The sequence below is a fragment of the Bos indicus genome, chromosome 20 (assembly GCF_029378745.1).
Source record: "Bos indicus isolate NIAB-ARS_2022 breed Sahiwal x Tharparkar chromosome 20, NIAB-ARS_B.indTharparkar_mat_pri_1.0, whole genome shotgun sequence".
Lineage (NCBI taxonomy): Eukaryota > Metazoa > Chordata > Mammalia > Artiodactyla > Bovidae > Bos > Bos indicus.
Window position 1 is genome coordinate 41005330 of NC_091779.1, and position 25590 is coordinate 41030919.

The window sequence follows — 25590 nt, forward strand, 5'->3', positions numbered from 1 at the left end:
ACATATTCAAGAGAAAGAGCAAAGGCAAAATGAAAATTGAACATGACAAGATAGTTATTAGAAAGAAACAGAAGTGAAGAAAAAGGGGGAAAGTGAAATATCACTGAGGTCGGGGGAAAAAAAAAATTAAACAAGTCCAGACATCTGATTAGAACAGATCAACTATGAATTTCACAAGTCAAAAGTTGATATATTCAATGCAAAGCAAACCCTTTTGAATGGAAAGGCTGAGCTAAAACTAAAAGGTAGATAAACTGTTATTTTTGGCCTTAAACAGTACCAACTCTTCTGATCAAAGAAGGCCACAACAGTTAAGATTGTATTACTTGATTTTATTTTACACTAGGTGGTGGACACAAAAGCAATCCTCCTTAATAAAACTGACAATTAGCTTCACTCAGAACATTTTTAATAATGCACATTTAAAAAAAAGTATTCATCTTACAAATTGTTCTGCAATCCAAATATACAACAGCTTGGAAAACAATGTTTAGAAAACAAAAGCCAATGTAAAAAGACAGAGTAAAACAACTAGAACAGTACAGGTTTTATATGGCTCTGATTTTACAGTTTTCTTACTGCATCATCAATGTCAGAAATCTGTTCCTTCAGCTGGCTCCATTGTTCAGGATTTAAAGATATACCTAAAAAAATGTTTAAAAATCAAAAGTTGAAAAATCTACTTAAGCTTTCTTGAGGATTTTCTACTTCCAACTAAAATACTGTTTTATCAAAACTGCCATTTCAAATGGCACAATGGCACACCAAGAATCAAATCTCTTACATTTATTTGTCATATTCATCACAATTACCTTTGTAGGTCATCCTTCTATCCAGTTTTACTTTCAACACCACATCCTACATAATGCCTATTACACCCAGTGAGAATAAATAATGATCTGAAGATTTGGCTCACAAACACTTACAAACTAGCATTTTTTGGCTAGTTTGTAAGCTAGCCATACATGGCCAAGATTATATTTGGTTTGTGACACCCCATTTCTACAACCAGCTGTTTCCAACATTTGCTCAAAATTTCCACAGGAATTCAGCATGAATGACTTTGTGCTTTCTTCCAGAAGCACTCATTTCACTCTGGAAAAGTCCCTGAGACATGGGCCAAACACAACTTCTTAGACCACGCATACTAGGTTAAGAGTGCACTCTGGAGTCATGCTGCCAAGGTTCAAATACCAGCCTCACTGACACTAACTCCATTAAACCTCAGTTTCCTCACCTGTAAAAAGATGCTTATAACGCAAATAGGTGTTGTGAAAAACTCGCCAATGTGAATAAAATCTCAGCGTATCACCTGACAAACATTTTAAAAATTAGCTTATGACATGTTGTTCCTATTTAAGATAAAAAGTATGAACAGAAAGTACTTTGTACTTTAAACTTCTAGTGTTCTATTCTTTGACACATATAAAGAGAGAAACTAGAAGTGGAAGAATTAATAAATTTCTCAGAAAACTGCTAGGAGGCTGTGGAATTAAGAAGAGGGAGGAGAATGTGTTGGGACGACACTGAGGATTAATCAATCACTTTAGTAAATGTTTACAGTAACAAGAAATTTGCCATTGGCTACATTGGGGCAACTTGAATGATCAATCCAAAAGTGGCCTGAAGAAGAAAAGGGTGTGAAAACACTAAGGTTTTAAGTTTAATAAAGTCAAAATTCAATGAGGCAAACATGGTGCTTTTCAAAATGGCATGCAGGCAAAATAGAAAAAAATAAGGAGGCATTTTTCATTAGCTAAGGATCAATCTAAAGCAGCTAACTAGCCAAATATAAGGATTTCTATTGGTACACAAATGTTCTCTTGCTATTTCGTGAAAGAAAGTGTGCTTTTGTGATGATGTCATGCTTGGGACTGGATGAAGCACAAATGGAGGACAAAGTGGTTAAAGGATATCACCCTAGAATATCCTTTGGAGATGAATCAGAAGTCAACACTGTAAATTAGGATTTTCCATTCCTGATGCTAAACTTTCCCAATGTTCCCACTCTAGTTAGGAACTGAGATAATCTTCTTAAAGATACATTCAAATTAACAGTAAAGTGGCAACCAACTGAAGTGATATTAGGGGTATTACTGGGGGAGGAGGAGGTATTTCAACAGCTATATTTAAGACATCTCATAAAGTAAGTTAAATGTCACGTCCAAAAAGGCTACAGAAGACAAAGAGAATCAACTTGAGAATCTTTCAGTGCCAACCTATTCACTGCCAACATTATTTCAACTTCAAATAAAGTCCAAACAATTTCAAGCTTACATAATTCCAATATTAGGACCAAATTTAGGAAATTAAACCTTACCTTTTCTTCCTGGTTTCATTTCACCTTCGGCATCCATCCAATATTCTCTGATATCAATTAAGACTTTCCCTTTGAAGTCCCGAACACTAACATACCTCATTTTCCCAATCTACAATAGAAAAAAAAAACAAACCATATAACAGCTGTTCAACAATGATATCCATATTTATATTCTCACTTGCTGCACACTCACTCTACTTTTAATCACAAAAATAATTACAGTTCTCAATATCAACACTACATCAAAGGAGCTATCACTGTTCAAAAAGAAATCTTTCTAAGAAGATGAAACAAAGTACATCTCACATTTCCAATCATTTTTACATTAAATGTGGGACATACATTAATCAAGTTACTTGGCTTCAAAAGAGAAGGAAATACTGCCACATGGTATAACATGCATGAACCTTGAGATCTTATGCTAAGTGAAATAAGCCCATCACAAAAAGCTTCATACTGGATGATTCCACTTAATATGAGCTACCTGGAGCAGTCAGGTCATATAGAAAGTAGAATGGTGGTTACCAGGGGCTAGGGATTGGGAGGGGAGAAGGCAATGGCAACCCACTCCAGTACTCTTGTCTGGAAAATCCCATGAAGGGAGGAGCCTGGTAGGCTGCAGTCCATGGGGTCGCTGAGAGTCGGACAAGACTGAGGGACTTCACTTTCACTTTTCACTTTCATGCATTGGAGAAGGAAATGGCAACCGGCCGGGAGCCAGCGTGAGGAACTCCGCCCATGGCAAAGGTCATGAGGAAGGAGGCTCGGCATACACAAAGGCAGGATAGAGCCTCAGGAGTCCCCCTGGATATTCTCGAGCATCTACCCCCAAAACCAGAGTCTGCCTACTTTACTGCTTTGTGCTCTCACCTCTGACTTTACGGGGGGCTGTCCCCCACCACCATCTCGCTGTCTCTGAAAAAGAGTTAACTTACAGCTCCAGTTAATAACGTTCCTGGGCATAATAGGAGTGTTTAAATCCAAACCCCTCAGATGACTCTCTAACTTGCCTGACAAGTTTACCCGGACTCCTACAGCTATGCATAGGATTGTTTACAGTCTCCCAACCGCGAGAGGCACGGGAAGCTTAAGATATTCAAATAGCTTAGAGCCTCTCAGAGAGTTAGAAGCTGTCAGAATAAAACTAGTAGAAGATTTCATCGATGAGCCAGTGCTCGCTGCCAAGTTTCCACATCCCGTTTTGTATCCTTGAATGTGTATTAATTAATATAGTTGGTATGTAGAAAAAATAAGTAGTGGCCCTGGTGTTAGCAACTTTAGACCCTTAAGGTAATAAATTCTTTCCTTTGTTGTAAACCCACTGCACCTCTGCCCTATAGGAATGCAACTTTATCTAACACCTTTGGAGGACGGCGCCAAACTTTAAAATAATTACTCTTAGAGAAAATAAGTCTTATGGTTGACAAACCTTTGTCAGAGTCATAAAATGTTAACAGGCCTTCTGGCCAGAAGATGATGTAAATCACCTAAACCATTTGTACACGATAAGTTTGCAGAAAAGAAACCCTGGTTTCGATAAGGATCAAAGACTGATGACGTTGCATGATTTCACACCCCCTATTATCCTCTATGTGCAACTTATGGTATAAAAGCCCCTGTTGAAAATAAAGCTATGGGCCTTGCTCACTGAAGCTTGGTCTCCCCATGTAATTCTTTCTTTCACCTTCTGGCTGAATTTCCATCTGGAGCGCGGAGGCCCGCCAAGCCTACTAATTTTGCCTGGGCGTCTAAGATCTGACCTGGGAGGCCTTAGTGTCTCCTCTCCCTCGGGAGAACGGGAAGACGCCTGTGGCCTACGTGGGTGGTGCAAACTTCTTGTCTTGAAGTTTTATTGGTTTTCCGCATAAACCAAGTTATTCAGCCTCTTTGCTCCACTGAATTTTCTCACTGAGCTATCCCTATTTAACCACACTTTATATTTCTAATTAATACTCAATTAAGCTATTGTTTTGCTGATGCCGTCTCCCCTTCGAATTCCCTGAATCCACCGGGGCAGGACCCCGGCAGCAACCCACTCCAGTGTTCTTGCCTGGAGAATCCCATAGACAGGGGAGCCTGGTGGGCTGCCGTCTATGGGGTCGCACAGAGTCAGACACAACTGAAGTGACTTAGCAGCAGGGATAGGGAGAAAGGGGGAGTTGTTATGTAATAGTTTTACAAGATGAAAAGCTCTGGAAATCTGTTTCACAACAAATGTGAAAATATTTAACATTACTGTATGCTTAAAAATGGGGAAGATGGTTAAGTTTTATGTTAAGTATTTTTTTTACAATAAAAATCATGAGAAAGCAGAATCTAGTACAAACTACAACCGTAGGAATCCACAGACTCAGCCAGCTACACTGGTTTAGCAACCATTCTAAATGTAAGAATCCAGAGTTCCAGTCAATGGGAACAAGAGAGCTTTTTCTTTTAGACATTCATTTCAAATGACATTTTAATACACTCTGCTTACAGTCTCAAACTGAGAACTTAGAACTTTTCATAGAAAACTATTTTTCAAAAATCTTCTATTGCTGCTTAACTACAAATGGCACAGGGAAGGAAAAGCTTTTACTCCACAGCGTTTACAAGCACCTTCCAACGTATCTTATGCTGCTGTAATGTACTGTCTAGCACTTAAGCTAAGAAATTACACTTTCTAATCAAAACTTCTACTATCTCTACCTACCTCTTACCCATTTTAAACCTACTCTTCAATCTTACTAACTTAAATAAAATACTAGCAATGATTTTGTGCCTAAGATACATCAAAAAGTTCCTTTCCTTACAAACCTGGCTCCCTTCATTATTAATCCCTTTTATTGGGATTGTGCTAACACAAGTACACACTTATGGCTTTCATCTTGCCTATGATCCTCTCAAGCTGCTTTTTCTTATCTCAGATCTTATTCATTTTGCTTTAGTTTTTCATTCTCAAATAAGTTTCTTGTCCTGTTGGTGTGACCCCTACTTTCAGGGTATGTCTCATGATTTGTGGAGAAAATACAATCCATTGAGTATGGTTAAATGCCTTAAATCTCTTACCCACATCATCATGAATTCATAAGTTCTATACCTTTTGTATCCCATTTCTTGCATATATAGTTGACTCTTGAAACAACGCAGGGGGGTTAATCCAAGCATAAATTATAGTCAGGCCCTCCATATCTGAGGATTAAACCAACCACAAACCATGAAGTATTTAGTATTGAAAACTATCCATGTATAACTGGACCCAGGCAGTTCAAATCTGCACTGTATTGTACATTCTTTCCCTTTCCATTGGTTTCATATCTACCATTTCCAAACATGTTCTGTCTTCCCTTTCTAAAGTTACCAGTGATCTTATTGTCAGTATTAATGGCTTATTTTTTAGTCCTCTTTGTATCCCTACTGCCTGTCATATTGGGTTCCCAACAAACTGTTTTAATGGATGAATGAAATAAGACCAAAATAATTATCACAGTGAAACTCTCAATAGTGATTTATAATATTGACTTCAACGAATTGACTTAAATGTAAAGTCATCTTAGGCACCTATAGCACTGAAGTGAACATCATTTCATTCTGGTTTTGTGGTAAACCCATGTGACAGATGAATAGATATAATTAAAATACACTAAAAACCTCCAAAATTAATACTGATTGGGTAAGTCAACTCTGCATTCAGTGTGGGCTTGAGCAGTAGAAGAGACTGCAAGTGGTGGAATCTGACCTTGAAAAACTACAAGCCATTAATTAGGGAAAAAGTGATGAAATAGACAAAGGAAAGGAGAAAATACAATACTGATGAGATTCAAGGATAGGCTGAATAGATGGAGCGAATACTGAAAAGGACTTGAAATGCCAGTAAGATAGTTCTGAAGCCTTTATATAGGTCTTTGGAATAAGAACCAAAAAAGAAAGAAAAACAAAGGAGAATAACATCACCTTTTCTGCAAATCTTCCTTATATTACTGAGAAATCTGATGTAGAAAACGGTTACAACTTTAAAATCTCACTAGGAAAAAAAGTTAAAGATCAAGACCAAAAGCAATCTACTTTTAAAAAGAGACAATATAAGTATATGAATGGCATTTTACAGTCAAATTAATAATAATAATACTCCGTTATTTTATGTAAACAGCATGGTACAATACAGTTCACACTACACACTGTTGGCTAGCTACGCTAACTTCTACCTCGATCCCTGGAAACTTCTCATAAGCTTCCTCATCCACAATTTCAATGATGTGCATAATCGTTTTTTGTTTGCCAAAGTGAAAGTGAAAGTGAAGTCGCTCAGTCCTGTCCGACTCTTTGTGACCCCATGGACGTAGCCTACCAGGCTTCTCGGTCCATGGGATTCTCCAGGCAAGAATACTGGAGTGGGTTGCCATTTCCTTCTCCAGGGGATCTTCCCGACCCAGGAATCCCAGGTCTCCCGCATTGGAGGCAGATGCTTTAACCTCTGAGCCACCAGGGAAGCCCAAAGATGAACTTAAAGAGGTATTTTCTTCCTCCCAAACATGGCTGACCATCACATATTTAAACCTTTATGATTTTACAATTTGAAGTCCCTAAATATTTTTCAAATAACTTGTGATTGTAATAAATAAATTATTTAAAGTAGGGAAAAAGTATAGATTAATAAACTGATACTAAAATTTGGCAAAAATGCTTCAGAGAACACCAGCACCAAAGAACTGTGCGGGTGAAAAGGAAAAGAAAGCCTGATGACACAGAATGACACTGCTCCACCAAAATCTGAAACTTACTGTAACCAAAACTTACTGTGCATTTTGTATACTCTCCCTTAATAAATCCAGCGTCTACTTTAACACAAATCTCCAAATAAAGATGGACCCTACAGAAATCTGCACTGTGTTTATTCTGTAACTTTTCATTCTCCCAGTCCAAAGCAGCAAATCCACAGTGCACACATTCATTCCAGAGCTTAAGTGATAGACATTACAGGAAAAGAGAGAACACCTTGCCCCTGACATCAGGAATAAACAAAGGTGTCTGCTCTTACCATTTCTTTTCAATACTGTTCTGAAATACTGAATATTATTTCAATACTGAAGTAATAGCAATAAAGTAAGAAAAAGAAATGGATGATATAAAAGCAAACAAAATCATCAACAGAGAAAATTCTAACACATCATTAAAAAATATATACTTAAATTTATAAAATATAGAATGTTATAATTTACATATATTATGTAATACATATATTTTTAGCAACGAATGACTAGAAAATGTTAGGAAACAATACATGTGAGATAGAATCAAAACACACAAAATGCTTTGGAATAAATTTGACAGAAGATATACCAGAAAAATTACAAAACAGAAATTCAAAAAGATCTAAATTAATGGAGAAAGATACCAATATGATCAAGTTGTAGATTTTTTCCAAACTGTTCTTCAGCTTCCCCGATTCTAATCAAAATCCCAGTAGACTTTTTGATAAAAACTGACAAACTGATTATAAAATGTGTATGTAAATACAAAATACACAGAATAGCAAAAATAATAATTTTGCTATTATTGTTTGCTAATAATAATTCTGAAGGTGAAAAACAAGAACAATGTTAAAGGACTTACACTACCTGACTGCAAAATTCACCATAAAAGTACAGTAATTAAGACAGTGTGGTACTGAAGACAGGCATATAGATCAATGGAATACAACAGAGTTTAGAAATAGGTATTTTATATATTTACTGATTTTCTTTATAAATATCCAAGGTGAGTCAACAGGAAAAGAACAGTCTTTTCAACAAACGGTAATAGAACAACTAGATTATCTGTACAGGGGTGAAAAATGAGTCTCAACAACTACCTCACACTACACACAGAGAAAACTAATTCTACTAGTTTTCTAATGAGCAGACCTATTCTATTAGTGACCTATTTCTAATTAGTGACCTATTCTCAAAAAATGAGTATTTAGTATTTTTTTTTTAATCTCGTCTTATGGCTAATGCTTAAAATTCTCCAGGCCAGGCTTCAGCAATATGTGAACCGTGAACTTCCTGATGTTCAAGCTGGTTTTAGAAAAGGCAGAGGAACCAGAGATCAAATTGCCAACATCTGCTGGATCATGGAAAAATCAAGGGAGTTCCAGAAAAACATCTATTTCTGCTTTATTGACTATGCCAAAGCCTTTGACTGTGTGGATCACAATAAACTGTGGAAAATTCTGAAAGAGATGGGAATACCAGACCACCTGATCTGCCTCTTGAGAAATATGTATGCAGGTCAGGAAGCAACAGTTAGAACTGGACATTGAACAACCGACGGGTTCCAAATAGGAAAAGGAGTTTGTCAAGGCTGTATATTGTCACCCTGCTTATTTAACTTATATGCAGAGTACATCATGAGAAACGCTGGACTGGAAGAAACCCAAGCTGGAATCAAGATTGCAGGGAGAAATACCAATAACCTCATATATGCAGATGACACCACCCTTATGGCAGAAAGTGAAGAGGAACTAAAAAGCCTCTGGATGAAGGTGAAAGTGGAGAGTGAAAAAGTTGGCTTAAAGCTCAACATTCAGAAAACGAAGATCATGGCATCTGGTCTCATCACTTCATGGGAAATAGATGGGGAAACAGTGGAAACAGTGTCAGACTTTATTTTTCTGGGCTCCAAAATCATTGCAAATGGTGACTGCAGCCATGAAATTAAAAGACACTTACTCCTTGGAAGGAAAGTTATGACCAACCTAGATAGCATATTCAAAAGCAGAGACATTACTTTGCCAACAAAGGTTCGTCTAGTCAAGGCTATGGTTTTTCCTATGGTCATGTATGGATGTGAGAGTTGGACTGTCAAGAAGGCTGAGCACCGAAGAATTGATGCTTTTAAACTGTGGTGTTGGAGAAGACTCTTGAGAGTCCCTTGGACTGCAAGGAGATCCAACTAGTCCATTCTAAAGGAGATCATTCCTTTCTTTGGAAGGAATGATGCTAAAGCTGAAACTCCAGTACTTTGGCCACCTCATGCAAAGAGTTGACTCATTGGAAAAGACTGATGCTGGGAGGGATTGGGGGCAAGAGGAGAAGGGGATGACAGAGGATGAGATGGCTGGATGGCATCACTGACTCGATGGACGTGAGTCTCAGTGAACTCCGGGAGTTGGTGATGGACAGGGAGGCCTGGCGTGCTGCAATTCATGGGGTCGCAAAGAGTCGGACACAACTGAGCAACTGATCTGATCTGATCTGACCTGATGGCTACTCCAAACAATTTTAATTTAGATTTTAGATTTGTCTTTGGTAAAGTGTACCTGATAACCCAGATCCTTGAAGATTCTAGCAATCTCTAACAAAGTTCCACTTTGGAAGCTATTTTCTAGGCATTTTCTTGGTAAATGAAAAATATAGAAAACATACAGTACTATTTTTAAAATTAAATAAAACTTATTACGAATTTACAAAATACGAGAGTAACTGATTTTCCTTTTAAAAACCCCATCCTGCACCTTTCTAATAAATTATCAAACCATTATTACTAATAAAGTCCTCATTTTATATAACCAATGTACTCACTCTAACGTGCTTTGGATTCAAATTAAAAGTCAGTATTAACCACCAAACATACCACTTCAAGGAAAAAGCTCTAATGGCAATGAAATTAAATGTATTATCTCTTCAATCAATCAATCCTAAAGGAAATCAACCCTGAATATTCACTGGAAGGACTGAAGCTGAAACTCTAATACTTTGCCATCTGATGAAAGAGTCAACTCATTGGAAAGGACCCTGATGCTGGGAAAACTTGAGGGCAGGAGGAGAAGGGGACAACAGAGGATGAGATGGTTAGATGGCATCAACTCAATGGACATGGAGTCTGAACAAGCTCCAGGAGACAGATGAGAGGACAGGGAAACCTGGTGTGATGCATTCCACGGGGTCACAAAGAATCAGACTCGACCTAGCAACTGAACAATAACAATTCTTAGAATGCCTACACAGACTACTTTCACAGACTAGATCTTGAAAAGTCACTCTGAAAGTAAGGCCTATGTCCCTCCCAGAGGCACTTTCAAAAGAATGAGGAGTCTATAAATAGCCTTTCAGGCTTGAAGTGAAGTGAAGTAGCTCAGTCGTGTCTGACTCTTTGCGACCCCGTGGACTGTAGCCTACCAGGCTCCTCCATCCATGGGATTCTCCAGGCAAGAATACTGGAGAGGGTTGCCATTTCCTTCTCCAGGGGATCTTCCCGACCCAGGGATCGAACCCAGGTCTCCTGCATTGCAGGCAGACGCTTTAACCTCTGAGCCACCAGGCCCTTTCAAATGAAGGTTTAAGAAGTGAACTCACTTTTTTTTGGTGAGATAACCTCCCCATAATAAAAGAACTAGTTTCCCCAGCCTGCTCTAATAGAATAAAATCTCTAAACGTGGGTACTAGTTTATCTGTACAAACAAGGGTAAGGTAGACAAGATAAAATCCACTAAGAGGCTACAGAGGCTCTATTATTATCCAAGTACAAGTAGGCATATAGCTAACAGAACTGATCAGAGAAAAGCCCAAGATAGTTGCCAAGTAAATACTTGAAAGAAGTCTGTATCTTTAGTATAAACATTAAGTTGAAATATTCCAAAGTAGTCCTTCATTCCACACAGGAGGAAAGGCTATGAAAGGAAGTGATACTCTCTTGCAGATTTTACATTTCATTCTGCCCCTTAAAATAGCTTTCCAGTGCACTTAGGAGAAAGTTCAACTCCTAAAAACGGCCTCCCAGTTGGAAAGCCCTGCAAGAGCTGACCCTTCACCTTCTTTACCAACTAGACCTCCTACCTACACTCTCAACCAACCTTCCTGCACAATCCAAGCTCCTTCCCACTTCAAGGCATCTGCACAATGCCCTCTACTTTGAAAATGCTTTCCTCTCCCCCACACTTGGCACAGCTGGCTGCTCCTTTATGTCGTAAGCTTCAAATGTCACTTCCTCAGGAAAGATTCTGAGCATTTTCTCACTCATAATCATCTGCACTTTTAACTTCTTAGCCCTTATCATAGTTTTAATCATATTATCTACTCAAATAAATGAGGGCCCTTTCGTAATTCTTCCTTACAAACAGCAATTTATGTTCTCTATCAAATTAGTCTACTCCTAGTACCTCTAAAATATACAAAAGTCAGAAGACTAAAGCCCATAAGTAAATAATCTGCACTTTGTCATTTTTTTACATAATTTTTAATTTTAAAATGTATGTATTTAAAATGTACAATTTGATTCAATATTCAGACACTCAGAGTGAAAAAACTACTAGTATATTCAGGCTAACACACTACCATTTTTTGCATGACTGGTACATCTGAAAATCCACTTGCTGCTGCTGCTAAGTCAGCTTCAGTCGTGTCTGACTCTGTGCAACCCCATAGACGGCAGCCCACCAGGCTCCCCCGTCCCTGGGATTCTGCAGGCAAGAACGCTGGAGTGGGTTGCCATTTCCTTCTCCGATGCATGAAAGTAAAAAGTGAAAGTGAAGATGCTCAGTCGTGTCCGACTCTTAGCGACCCCATGGACTGCAGCCCACCAGGCTCCTCCGTGCATGGGATTTTCCAGGCAAGAGTACTGGAGTGAAAATCCACTTAGTACAGTTCAAATATTCAATACAGTGTTAAGTACAGTTATCATGTGCCTTATTTCTTAATCCAGACATATAATAAGGCAAAACTGAATAAAAACATCCAATTTCTAGTTTCCCATTCTCACCTAAAACATGGTACTCTGTCTTTCAAGGACATCACTAACTTTTCAAAAGAGTGCACACACACACACAAGCCTCGCTTTCTAATAAAAACATGTTTGCATTCTCATCTTGTCCAACCTTCTGGCTTCAACTAATACTAACATCTTCTTATCTTTTTTATGTTCCCACAAAGCACTTACTTTTTTCTTGCTCCCATTACCACACTCTTCTTACTTTCCTTCACCTTCTCTTACCTATATCCTCTTTTTCCTTCCATCCTAAGTTATCACAAGACACGTACTCAATCCCCTCCTCTTCCCCCTCTGGTTTATGCTTACTTCAGTGGAAGGCTTCAGTCAACCATACTAATGTTTCCCACATGAACATTTCCCAACTAAATGCTCCAGGTGGTGAAGGAAAGACACTTTACCACACTTATAATCAGGTCCCAAAGGCCAAACTTAACCACCTTTGCCATTTGTCAGTGAAACCATCTCTACTATCTCAAATTTGAAACCAGTCTTCACTGATTGCTTCATTCCTCCAGTCCACTCTTCCTCACTAGCTCTCTTAATCATCACTATTCCATCTGCCAGGAAAACCATCTAAGCCCTTATCACCTCACATCAATTTATCATCACTGCCTCTCCCATAAATCCTTCTTGTATCACGATGCCAATAACAAGTCTCCCTAAAACAAGATAAGAAACCCAAGGGAAAAAGCTGTATCAGTAATTTCATCAAAGCCCTCTAATGCATTTCCCTCACTACTCAACCTTATTTCTAACCCCCCACCCCACCCAATATATAAACAGAAGGCTCATTTTCTCATTTACCTTTTCTGTTATCAAGCCAAAATTAGGCAGGTCATATTGCAGTCTCCCCTCTAGTAATGTCCTATCCACACTGCACAGCCCAATGCTAGACCTACCTCCTCCAATGTGCTCTATAAATGTGCAGTTTTCAATCTTTATTTTTTTGATTCCTCTAACTTTTAAACTCCCTGTGTTTTAAATACAGAAAAACCACAGAACTCTAGATCGTAACAAAAATCTAGCATCATATAAATTGTTTTCATTTCTACCAACTTCTTCTTATATTTCAAGGACTATCCTTAGTCGAGAGAATAATATACAGAAGAGATTAGTAGGCATTATTAGATGAGGTATTTTTCATATTCTTCAGATCAAGTTGGGTAACACTTCTTCTGGATTAAGGAAATACCAGTTTTACCTGAAACATGTTATCATCTCTGCTGCTGCTGCTCTGCTTGGAGGATGACAGCGCTCTGGAAGTTTCACCAGTTTTTTGCTTCTTTACAGGTTTTTCTGGAGCAACTTGCTTTTTCCTCTTTAGCTTGAAAGAAAAACAAAAATATGGTTAAAATTTGCATAAGAACAAAACGTATCTCAGCTTCAGAAGATTGCATTACTTTTTAAGACTTAGAGGATCAAAAGATTACCTTAATAAAAAATCATAAATATATACACAGGCAAGTTTTAAGTTTTCCCTGACAACAGAACTATGCAACTAACATACCACTGTTATCTAGTACAATGTTTTCAAACTTTTGGGCTTCTTGGAAAACCAAGATACTTCAGGCATTAGAGTGGTATTCACCAGACCAACAGTTATATTATAGATTGGGATCCCACATAATATTTCTCTGTGAGGAAAAAAAGACTGAGGGGGGCTACTGTTGCTTTTAAATGCACTTAAAACTTTTGGAAACCACAAGTCTACTAGTTATTTTTTACAAAGAAAAACATACTAATTAGAAAGACAACAACCAATTTATGATTATTTATGCCTGCCTATTCCAAAAGGGACTGGGACTTCCCTGACGGTTTAGTGGTTAAGACTCTGTGATCCCACTGCAGGGGGCCAGGGTTCAATCCCTGGTCAGGGAACTAGATCCATCCCACATGCCATAACTAAAAAAAAGAAGAAGAAAAAATTCTGCATGTCACAGGAAGACAGAAAATCCCAAGTGCCACAACTAAGACCCACTGCAGCCAAATATATAAAATACTTTAAAAAAAAAAAAAGGATGAGAAAACCAAAAGGGACTTAAATTGGTTCAGGGAGTTTGAGTAGGGAAAGCTAAGAAAGCTATTTTGTACTGGAGACCAGAGGTCAACAACTCATCACAAAACTTCCTCATCACAAAAAAATCACTTTAGACAGCAATGTGTTAGACCAGCATTCAAAATCAAAACATTTAAAAGCAGCATTACTGTAAAAGCTTTTTATATAGACTCATTATTTAAAAAAAAATGAGTCTATATAAAAAGCTTTTCATGTTCAAAAGCAGAGACATTACTTTGCCAACAAAGGTTCGTCTAGTCAAGGCTATGGTTTTTCCTGTGGTCATGTATGGATGTGAGAGTTGGACTGTGAAGAAGGCTGAGAGCCGAAGAATCGATGCTTTTGAACTGTGGTGTTGGAGAAGACTCCTGAGAGTCCCTTGGACTGCAAGGAGATGCAACCAGTCCATTCTGAAGGAGATCAGCCCTGAGATTTCTTTGGAAGGAATGATGCTAAAGCTGAAACTCCAGTACTTTGGCCACCTCATGCAAGAGTTGACTCATTGGAAAAGACTCTGATGCTGGGAGGGATTGGGGGCAGGAGGAGAAGGGGACGACAGAGGATGAGATGGCTGGATGGCATCACTAACTTGATGGATGTCTCAGTGAACTCCGGGAGTTGGTGAAGGACAGGAAGGCCTGGCGTGCTGCGCTTTATGGGGTCGCAAAGAGTCGGACACGACTGAGCAACTGATCTGATCTGATCTGATCTGATAGACTCATTATCTTGCCTGGAAAATCCCATGGACGGAGGAGCCTGGTAGGCTGCTGTCCATGGGGTCACGAAGAGTCAGACACGACTGAGCGACTTAACTTTCACTTTTCATTTTGATGCATTGGAGAAGGAAATGGCAACCCACTCCAGTATTCTTGCCTGGAGAATCCCAGGGACAGGGGAGCCTGGTGGGCTGCCATCTATGGGGTCGCACAAAGTCGGACACGACTGAAGCGCCTTAGCAGCAGCAGCATTCTCAAAAAGAGCCAACAGTCCATGAAAATCGATAGAGTTCCCAATTCAAACAGTAGAGGGCAGTCATGTTCCTTGAAGTGAAGTGAAGTGAAAGTGGCCAACTCTTTGGGATCCCATGGACTATACAGTTTGCGGAATTCTCCAGGCCAGAATACTGGAGTGGGTAGCTGTTCCCTTCTCCAGGGGATCTTCCCAACCCAGGGATTGAACCCAGGTCTCCCGCATTGCGGAAGATTCTTTACCAGCTGAGCCACCCCCTCGTTCCCTAAACCCAACACTGGAGTGGGTAGCCTATCCCTTTGCAGGCTGGTGGAGCTTCCAGACTCAGGTGGATTTTCCTGACCCAGGGAATGCAGGGGTCTCCTGCACTGCAGGCAGGTTCTTTACCAACTGAGCTATCAGGGAAGCTCCTTAGTTCCTTAGTGGAAGGTATAAATTATTACTGTTTTACCAAATTATATGATACTAGGCAAAATAAAATGTATATATTTATGTACACAAACTTAAAGAGTGGATTCATCTAATGGAAGTACTTGCATGATTAATGGTACTACTTGGGATAAATAGCAAAAATTAGCTCACTAAGCAATTACTCTTTTTATCAGTTCTGTATAGTCCCTGTAGACTGGTGCATTCCCTGCACGTAAAAGCTCAGTAAAGAATCTGTTAAATCAATGTGTTCAAATGATATACTGTGTGCAAATTAAAAACTAAAAGACATTTCCTTCTCAAATATAGCTATGCATGCTCTTTGAAGCTTTTTTCAATCTTCCAAGCGAAATTATGATATGTATTTCAAGATTCTCATAGAAGCTCTCTTTTAACTAATACTATTAACTGAGCTCAGAACACAACTATGTAAGCTACTAGAAGATAAAGGACAGTTCTGTGTGGAAGAAGCCCTCACTACAGTGTGAGATGCTCAGTTAAGCAGAATGCACAGTTAAGCTTACAGCACAATTATCATCTAATGCAGAAAAACTCTTTTCTATCAAAATGGGTAATTTCATGCTAGCTTTGCTGAGTGCTGATTTAACTAAAAGGAGAGGATCAGAGTAAATAACATTCTAATTTAAAATGTACCAAGCCAAATTTTATGTAATCTTCAGAGGCTGGATAAACAAGGCTAAGAAGACTATCAAACCGATACCTGTTTTCAAAAAGTTCATATAATATGGCTCAACTACTATACAGAATGGGCTTCCCAGGTAGAAAATCTGTCTGCTAATGCAGGTAGAAAATCTGCCTGCGAATGCAGGAGACTCAAGTTTGATTCCAGGGCAGAGAAGATCCCCTGGAGGAGGAAATGGCAACCCACTCCAGTATTTTTGCTTAGAAATCCCATGGACAGAGGAGCCTGGTGGGCTACAGTCCATGGGGTTGCAGAGAGGCAGACATGACTTAGAATGCACAAGCACTATAAAGAACACCTACAGTTGAAGAAGCCTACTAAGCAATAGCTAATAGTGGCTTTGGCCTAAACTTAGTGCTATTCCCCCGGGGTCTAAGGTAGTGGTTGTAAGGCTCCTAAAAAGCCTCAACAGGAAACTTTGAAGTCAGAAAACTTGCTCAAGTCTGACTTCAGGGCGTGGCCTGCATGTATACCACAAGCATCTAGGCATTTCAGTCAAGTGGGTCAGGGGCCACCTGCACTTTCAGAAACATCCATCCAGGCTCTCATTTTAGGGTTCCGATACACTTTGCTGTCCTTCAGAACCAATACTGCTGAATTAAGTATCACAAAAACAACCTGGTGTAGTAATAGTCACCTTTTTGTCAACTTCACTGTCAGAATCGCTACCAGAAGAGCTTGAAGAAACAAGTTCCTTTGACTTAGGCATTCTGAAAGAAAAATACATTATGTAAATAATTCATAAACTTTTTCATTACCTTCAACTTAACTCTCCCCCAAAGAGTCAAGAAGTTCCACAGTTCATTCCACCACTGTGTGGCACTGGAGTTGTTACACTGAGCACATGCTATAGAAGTTATGCTCTAATCTAAAGCTCTTCCATGTTGAAAATAACATGCAGAGGGAAGAGTTCTAAACCCAGCAAGGAACTAAATGTCATACACATCTCATACTCCTACATCTCTTTCTTTCTCAAAGTCAGTGGGTCTTTTCATACTTCATTTTAGCAGGGTTAGACGCTTATGGATAAGAGTTAGATGTTTACAGATAGAGTAAATTGCAAAGAGACAGCTGACAGCAATCATTGTCAAACCAGGAAGAAATATGAACAATTCTCAGTATTGCTTTATATTTCCTACCAATGAGACTTACATACAATTATTCATTGCAGGAATTAATCCCAATGTACACATAGCATGGTGGACAACTGTACTATATAGCTGTCTGTATCTAATTAGTTTTACCATTATAATCATACTTTTCATGTTCTGTATAGGTTAATTTTTTCGTTTTGACCATTCCAATCAAACGAGCAAGTTCTGATTCAAAGTTATACATAATTAATGTTCACTTACATTTCACACTGATTTTCTACTCTGAAATATAACTAAAATTTGAAGAACCTGCTTACGGGAGGGGTAAATCCTTTCCTCCAATTCCTTCTATGACCCTAGTTCCCTAGATTTTGGATATCCCCCCAGACAGAGATACATAGGCTAGTGTCTTCCCTGTGGAGTTTACAGAGTGCTTGAACCTAAAGCAGAGTCTTGTGCCTCTATGTTTCCCAAATTTCAAGGAATTTCATGCTGTACCTCTTTTCAAAGCACTTGTAATACCAAGTGGTAAAACTCCATATATTTTCATAGCAAGTATCTTTTGCTCCCTACACCTCCAATTCAGAAGAGACTGAGCCCTATTAATTTCTATATGCCCTCAAGGGCCCAATATACACAACAGACACTGTAAATGTTTGCTGAATAAATGAGAAAAAAAAAGACTTCAAACAACTATAAATAATTCAACTTTGGACTAAACTTGCATAGCAATGGCATTCAATGTGTCTCACAAGAGGAGGTCAAGGTAAAAGAAATGGGCCATCCCTACTCTAGCCACTAAATTCAAAAAGCTCAAACCATGCCACCCAGCCATGTTGATTTTAACTGGCAATTTCTTGACAACAAGAAGAGTAAATTCAGAGGACAGCCAGCAACGTTTACGACCACATTTTATACATTAATCCAGTTACTGCTCCACTTTACAGCCTCATCTCCAAAATCAATGTAGTCGTTTCTGTATGCTAGCTGCTAATAATGCCAAGAAGCTTTTTTTTAAGATAATTAAATTGAACATAACCTATTTTTCACTTTGAAACGGTCAAGCATAACTACACCATCTGCTCATTAAAGGTGCCCGGGGTGGCTAAGATCATTTCAAAGAACCACCTCGTGTTTAACCCAAATAAGTCCCTCCGTCATGAAAACCAGGTAGTGGTAACTAAACTATTCTTTGAACTACTAACAAAATATATTTTCACTTTTACTTAATGAGCCTTTACTGTTCGGGAGCGGGGAGTGGGGACGGCGTGGCTCGTAATTCAGGCAAAGTAACACCGAAAGCGCTCGTGCGGAATATACAGAAATAACAAAAACAGCTTAAAAAAAAAAAAAAAAAAAGGAAATCGATCTTTGATAAAGGCCTGGGGGAAGAAGGATTAGAAAATAAGAGGTAAAGATAAACCAGAACTAAAGGGCACTAGAATTCGGTACAACACGAGGGTGGTAAGCACCCAAACGGGGGAAGCGGGTCCCGGGATGCCAACAAGCCGCCCGAACCCCGGGACTGGCGATGGCTGGGGCGGTGGGAGACAGGTTGGTCGGAGGGGGCGTAGGAGGCGGCGAAATGCAGAGGAGACGGAGTGGGAAGAGGAGGGACTTGCACCAAGCGCCATTTTCTTCCCTCGAAGAGCTCACTGCCCCCCAACACACCAGCCGTTCACTCCTCCACCCCCGGACTCCACCGCCGCACCCCCGGCCTCCTCCGACCCGGTCCGCTCCCTCCCGCCCCTAGAGCGTCCCTGCTCCGGGGAGAGGATGAGGACCCCAGAGACGCAGGCCCCGCACGCGCCCCCGCCCGGGACCGGGCCGCTGCTGCATTGTCCCGGGGGCGCCCCGGGCCCCTTCCCGTGGCTCCTCGGCCCCGCCCGGCCGCACCCGCCGCCCGAGATCGCCTCACGCGCTACCCAGGGGCCGTTCCCGGGAGCCAGCTTCAGGCGCCAAGGGGCCTGAAATGTGTGGGGCTCGTAGTCGGGGACGGAGGAGAGGGTCCGGGAAGGCCGCGGAAGGGAAGGGGGCGATCAGGCAGCGCCGCCATTTCCTGCGGCCGTAGCCGACAAGGAACCCGGGCGTCAGGCGGATAGCGGCCCAGCTGGGAAGGTAGGGGTCGGCTGAGCGGTGCTTCGACGGGTAGGAGTGGGGGCGGGGTCCCGTGCACTCACGCTCCGCTCCAGTAGCCGAATTGCCTCCTGCTCTCTCACTAGCGACTGACAGAGAAACGGAAGTGACGACAGCAGAGAGACGCCGGCCCCGCCCCGCTGAGACTACGCACACGCGATGGGGCGTGGCTTCCTCGCCAAAAACCGACACCGAAACCCTTTCCAGGGCCTTAAAGGGCCCACCCCTCATCCTGAAGTGACACCGGGAAAGATGCAGCGGAGATTGGATTTGACTGTGAGTGAAAGAGGGGACGAATTAAACATGAATGACGAGCACCGATGGTTTTTCCAGTAGTCATGTATAGATGTGAGAGTTGGACTATAAAGAAAGCTGAGCACCGAAGAATCGATGCTTTTGAACTGTGGTGTTGGAGAAGACTCTTCAGAGTCCCTTGGACAGCAAGGAGATCCGACCAGTCCATCCTTAAGGAAATCAGTCCTGAATACTCATTGGAAGGACTGATGCTGAAGCTGAAACTCCAATACTTGGGCCACCTGATGCGAAGAACTGACTCATTTGAAAAAACCCTGATTCTGGGAAAGATTGACGGCGGGAGAAGAAGGGGACGATAGAGGATGAGAAGGTTGGATGGCATCACTGACTCAATGGACATGAGTTTGAGTAAACTCCGGAAGTTGATGATGGACAGGGAGGCCTGGCGTGCTGCAGTCCATGCGGTGGCAAAGAGTCCGACATGACTGAGCGACTAAACTGATGAGCACCGGGCTTTGCACTTGTTCCGTACATGTTTCTTGTATTAAAGTGAAATGTCTAAAAAAAGATCTGAAAAAGTACAACACTTCTGGCCCATTTTCCAAGAAATGATCCTTGCCCACTACCCCCTACTCTGGTATTTGATCCAGGCTGGTAGAATTCAAAGGAAGGAAGCCACAGTCATAACGTTTAATTCCAGAAAGTGCAAAAAAGTCTTCCCAGAAGTCCTTACCACACACCCACACACTTATTCCTAAACTGAAGTTCTGGGAACTCCCTGGAAGTCCAGTGGTTAGGACTTGGCACTTTCACTGCCAGATGCCTGAAGTTCAATCCCTGGTCAGGGAACTAAGATCCTGCAAGTTGTGGGGCAAAAAAAAAAAAATGTACCTAAACTGAAGTTCTGCAAATGTGAGTTCACAGAAGGCAAGAGATATCCGTGCCATAAGCAGGAATATGACTCATAGAGTCTTTGAATCTATATTTAATTAATGCCTATTATAGCCAAGAATACATATTCAACACATATTTATCAAGCATCCACTATGTTCCAGGCACTGCAGTGAGGCACTTCACATATAACACTCGTCCTAATAAGCACTTTCCAGTGTAGAAATGATTGTTCTCTCCATTTTATAAAGAAACCAAGGGTTTACAAGGTTAAATGAGTTCTGCTGTAGGTGATACAGAGAATGAGTCATGAGTCAAACCGTGGATGCTGCAGGCTGAGGGAGACCTCAAACACTCTAGCCCACTTCTATGCATGCAACATCAGGCTACATGACTACTTCTTAAAAATGAAATACTTGCTGTCTAGTTCCTTTTATGCAAAGCACAAAAAAAGCAAAAATAATCCATAGCGATCTAGGTCAGGTTAGCCTCAGGGGACTATCACTTGGAGTGAGTATGAAGGAATCTGCTGGGATGCTGAATATATCTTGGTCTGGGTAGTAATTAGATGAGCACTGTTCAATTGCTAAGTCATGTCCGTCTCTGTGACCCCATGGACTGCAGCACTCCGGGCTTCCTTGTCTTTCACTGTCTCCTGGAGTTTGTTCAAACTCATGTCCATTGAGCCGCTGATGCTATCCAGTTCATCCTCTGCTGCCCTCTTCTCCTCTTGCCTTCAATCTTTCCCAGCATCAGGGTCTTTTCCAATGAGTCGGCTCTTCACATCAGGTGGCCAAAGTATTGGAACTTCAACTTCAGCATCAGTGCTTCCAGTGAACTTTCAGGGTTGATTTCCTTTAGGATTGACTGGGTTGATCTACTTGCTGTCCAAAGGACTCTCAAGTCTTCTCCAGCACCACAGTGCAAAAGCATCAATTTTTCAGCTCTCAGCCTTCTATATGGTCCAACTCACATGTGTACGTGATCACTGGAAAAACCATAGCTTTGATTATACAGACCTTTGCTGGCAAAGTGATGTATCTGCTGTTTAATACGCTGTCTAGGTTTATCATACCTTTTCTTCCTAGGAGCAAGCATCTTCTAATTTCATGGCTGCAGTCACCATCCACAGTGATTTTGGAGCCCAAAAAAATAAAGTCTGCCTCTGTTTCCACTTTTTTCCCATTTATTTGCCATGAAGTGATGGGACCAAATGCCATGCTGTTCGTTTTTTTTAATGTTGACTTTTTTTTTTTTTAGAAATTCATTGAACACATTTTTATTGAGCACCTACTATGTACACCAGCCACTGACTCAGATGCTGGTGGTACAAATACAGCAGAAGAGAAAACAGACAAAAACCTCAGCCCTTACAGAGCTCCTGAAGCTTACATTCCTGTGAAATTAAGGCAAGAAAATTAATCCATGGAGAAAAGGACAAGTTATGAGCCAAAGAACAGTTCCTCTGAGGAGTTACAAAATGGATCCCTATTCTTGAAGTCATAAACAATGAAGTCCCTATGGGGTCAGTCAAAAAGACACGGCCCTGCTGAGCTCCCTGACCCAAGTCTGAGAAAGTAAGGGCTCACATTCTCCCCTTTACTACAATCTAAGGGTGGAGGTCAATGCACCGTGATCTCTAGGAGGTCCACAAGGCCATGTAAGAGTCTTATCTCCAAACCAGAGGAAAGCAATGGTCCTGCAAATTTGTTTCAATCAAGACAAGAGTCTCTCAAATATGAAATTCAATGAAGATGAACAAAACTGTAAGTAATAAAAAAAACAAAAGAACCATGAAACAAAAATTGTTCACAGCATAATTGAGAACATAGAAAAGATTTTTGCCTAAGAAAATATTTAATCCTTAGCCCAAAAGTAATAAAATAGAAAATTACTATGAACTAGGGTGGCAATTTTAAATACACTCAGATAATTTTGATTTTAAATGTTCTGCTTTTCTAAAGTAAGACAAACTTGAAAGTATTTAGTCAAACTTGGTTTTCTGAAATGGTTTAATGTACAAGCCATTTCTTGATTGTCTCCTAATGATTTATTTAGTACCGTCTGAGCTCCTGCATCCTCATTGTTTAATCAGGCCCCAGCCTCTTAATATTCCACCAAGCCTGGACTGGTTTGGACCCAGACGTGGAACAGAGTGATTCTTTTGATGTTTACATGTATCTGTGTGTCTCCATTTCAAAGTTACGTGTACATGGTTTAGAAGAACTTATTTTATAAGCACTCCACTTGGGAGACACACTGAGATTTAATGAAAGCCATATTCTCCTAGATAATGATGGTCTGTGTCAGCGTCTCACCTGAAAGGGGTATGTGGAAGCTCAGGGTTCATATGTTGGTTGTTCTGGTTTTTATTTGCTCGATTGTGCCTGTAATCATATCATTCAGAAACCTAAAGTGCAGACGCATCTTGCTCCTAATGTGTCGTGTTGAATCCTACCTAACCCCATTTCCACAGCTCCCTACTGTGACTGCGTTCAAAAATACTCCTCTGTCTCCCCACTGAGATGCTTACAATTTAGTGCCTCTTAATAAGCAGTGGTTCTACTGCTTGATTGTAAATTGCAGTTGTGTTTCTACTGAGTAAAGGAACCAGAGGTACAACACTGTGAGGATTTCCTGCTACTTACCTGGTTTTGCTTCCAGCCGTGTGAATATTTGGTTCTTGCTATATTGTATAGTAATAGCTTTCCAAACTGAAGATTCGTGACTAATTTTTTGGTATGGGTGATGCTGGACTCTTTATCATTTGAAATGTTATTCTACTTTTACAGTAAAACCTCACTGATTCCTCCTGGAATTGAAGATAATGACTTAAAGTTGAAGAGTTTGCTAAAGCAAATTAATTGTACATAAGGAAGCCTGATGGGTCTGAACTACTTAAATGCTTTTTAAAAATCACCCTTTTTCCACTTGATATGCATAGTTTCTAATCACTCTCGTCAATTATATTAAAATACCTTCCATGACGATCTTTATGTGGCCACACCTTTATTTAGATGCACTGAATTTGCGCTTTATACCTGATAGATATACACACATATTTAATGGAGGATTTAAATTGTTTTTTTAATTTATGAACATTTTTCACCTAATCAAACTTGCCTTGCCATAATGAATTTTTAATTAACGATGTTTTATTGTAGCTTATTTTTCTCTCAGTGCATCTTGCTGAGTCTGAGTCTTGCTGTAGTCTGTTTCCATTCTGCTTTTCAAATTATTTCTTTCATTTACAGTCTCTTAAAGCCAATGAGCCCTGTTCTATTTTGTGAAGGCACAAAGACTTCTAGGAAACTTGTACAATGAATGTTGAGTTTCAAGCCAGCTTCTTCACTCTCCTCTTTCACCCTCAGCAAGAGATAGGCATATATAGATGTAATGCATGCACGCATGCATGCTAAGTCGCTTCAGTCATGTCCCACTCTGCAACCCCATGGACTGAAGCCCACCAGGCTCCTCTGTCCATGCAATTCTTCCAACAAGAATACTGGAGTGGTTTGCCATGCCCTCCTCCAGGGGATCTTCCCAACCCAGGAGTCAAACCTCCATCTCTTCTGTCTCTTGCATTGGCAAGCAGGTTCTTTACCACTAGCACCACCTGGGAAGCCCATTCAGATGTAAAATTTCATTTGATACTTGGGTATTTTACAATATATAAGATAGACTTCAATGAGAAAAATGAAAAAGTCAAAAATAAAAATATGAAAATTAAACTGTAAAAAGATGAAACTCACTCAGGAACCACTGTTCCAGCATGGTAGCTTGCAAGCCTGGAGTTTACACACCCAAAGGTAGTTAGGGAAGCACCCTCACTGACTATGACCAGCCAACTAGAGTTCCCTTGGGGCCAGTAGTGCCCTGGGGCTTTGTAGGAGGTGTTTGATTGGACTGAGCTTATGTAGTGGGGTAACTAGAGGATCATTGGGTGGCCTGGGCGCTGAAAGCTATGGATATGGTTCTCTCTGGCTATGGAAAGACAGAGTCCAGGAAACTGGGTGGAGTCATTTGACTCACGGTATCTGTTCCCTCCCCTCCAAGACGGGCTTCCCAGGTGGCACTAGTGGTAGAGAACCCACCAGGTGATGCAAGAGACATAAGAGACGCAGGTTCCATCTCTGGGTCTGGAAGATACCCTGGAGGAGGAAATGGCAACCCTGCTCCACTGTCTTAGCCTGGAGAATCCCATGGACATAGGAGCCCGGGGGACTATGGTCCATGGGGTCACAAAGAGTGGGACAAGACTGAAGTCACTTAGCATGCACACATTCCTCCAAGATAGAAAGAGCTACACCTCTCTTTACTCAAGTTCAGGAAACTGCCCAAAGGTCCTTCCCCAGTTTATTCCCTCATTTCATAAACTGTGTATTGAGCATCTACCATATGCCAGAACTGCTCTGTGCTGAGAATTCAGGAATGAACAAAACTGACTGGTTCACTGTAAACTCATGGAGCAGACAATAAGCAAATAAAGAATTAAATAGAGATGGTAATTTCAGATAAGTGCTATAAAAAATAAAAGAAAAACAAGATGAAGTAGTAAAGAGTGTTGGGGTGAAGTTAATTTAGACCCTGAAAGGGGTGAAATGGGAGTATTCAGGCAGGGACCCTAATGAAAAGAGACAACCAGGCTAAAATTTAGGTGCTAGGGGTTCGAAGCAGAGAAAGCAGCATGTGTTAAGGCCCTAAGGTTGAGACGAGTTTAAATAACAGCATATTCTCCTGACGTAGAACCCCACTTGAGACCATAGGCTGTACAGAGGGGGAGCCCACACGGCAGCTCCCCAGGCTCAATGCCAGGACTGCCCAAGCCCCAGGAAATGCCAGCTCTGCAGAGTCACCAGAGCCCAGTTCTAGCCTTTCTCGAAGATCCAAGACGGCACCACTGCCTCTTCCTCCTCACTCATCACTCCTCTTAATTAGCACCAAGGAATCCCGAAGCTTCCCTCCTGTGGGTTCTGTGCCCAGAGGAATAGATTGTGTTAGCCAAGGGTTT

At 40.7% G+C, this 25590-nt stretch overlaps 1 protein-coding gene across 1 annotated transcript; it reads right to left on the reverse strand.

Annotated features, from left to right (window-relative positions):
• Positions 1 to 311: 311 nt before the first annotated feature.
• SUB1 (SUB1 regulator of transcription) lies at positions 312 to 19567 on the reverse strand. Its single transcript, XM_019982917.2, has 5 exons — positions 19478 to 19567; positions 16841 to 16913; positions 13248 to 13370; positions 2321 to 2429; positions 312 to 644 (listed from the first exon to the last, which is right to left on the reverse strand). The coding sequence occupies exons 2-5, from the start codon at positions 16910 to 16912 to the stop codon at positions 565 to 567; spliced, it is 384 nt and encodes a 127-aa protein (XP_019838476.1). The 5' UTR covers position 16913; positions 19478 to 19567; the 3' UTR covers positions 312 to 564.
• Positions 19568 to 25590: the final 6023 nt, after the last annotated feature.

Coding starts and splice junctions, on each gene's coding strand:
- SUB1 (XM_019982917.2), bottom strand. CDS start 16,912: ATGCCTAAGTCAAAGGAACTTGTTTCTTCAAGCTCTTCTGGTAGCGAT. Junction 13,371..16,840: donor ACAGTGAAGTTGACAAAAAG/GTGACTATTACT, acceptor TTTTCTTTCAAG/CTAAAGAGGAAAAAGCAAGT. Junction 645..2,320: donor AATGAAACCAGGAAGAAAAG/GTAAGGTTTAAT, acceptor ACATTTTTTTAG/GTATATCTTTAAATCCTGAA.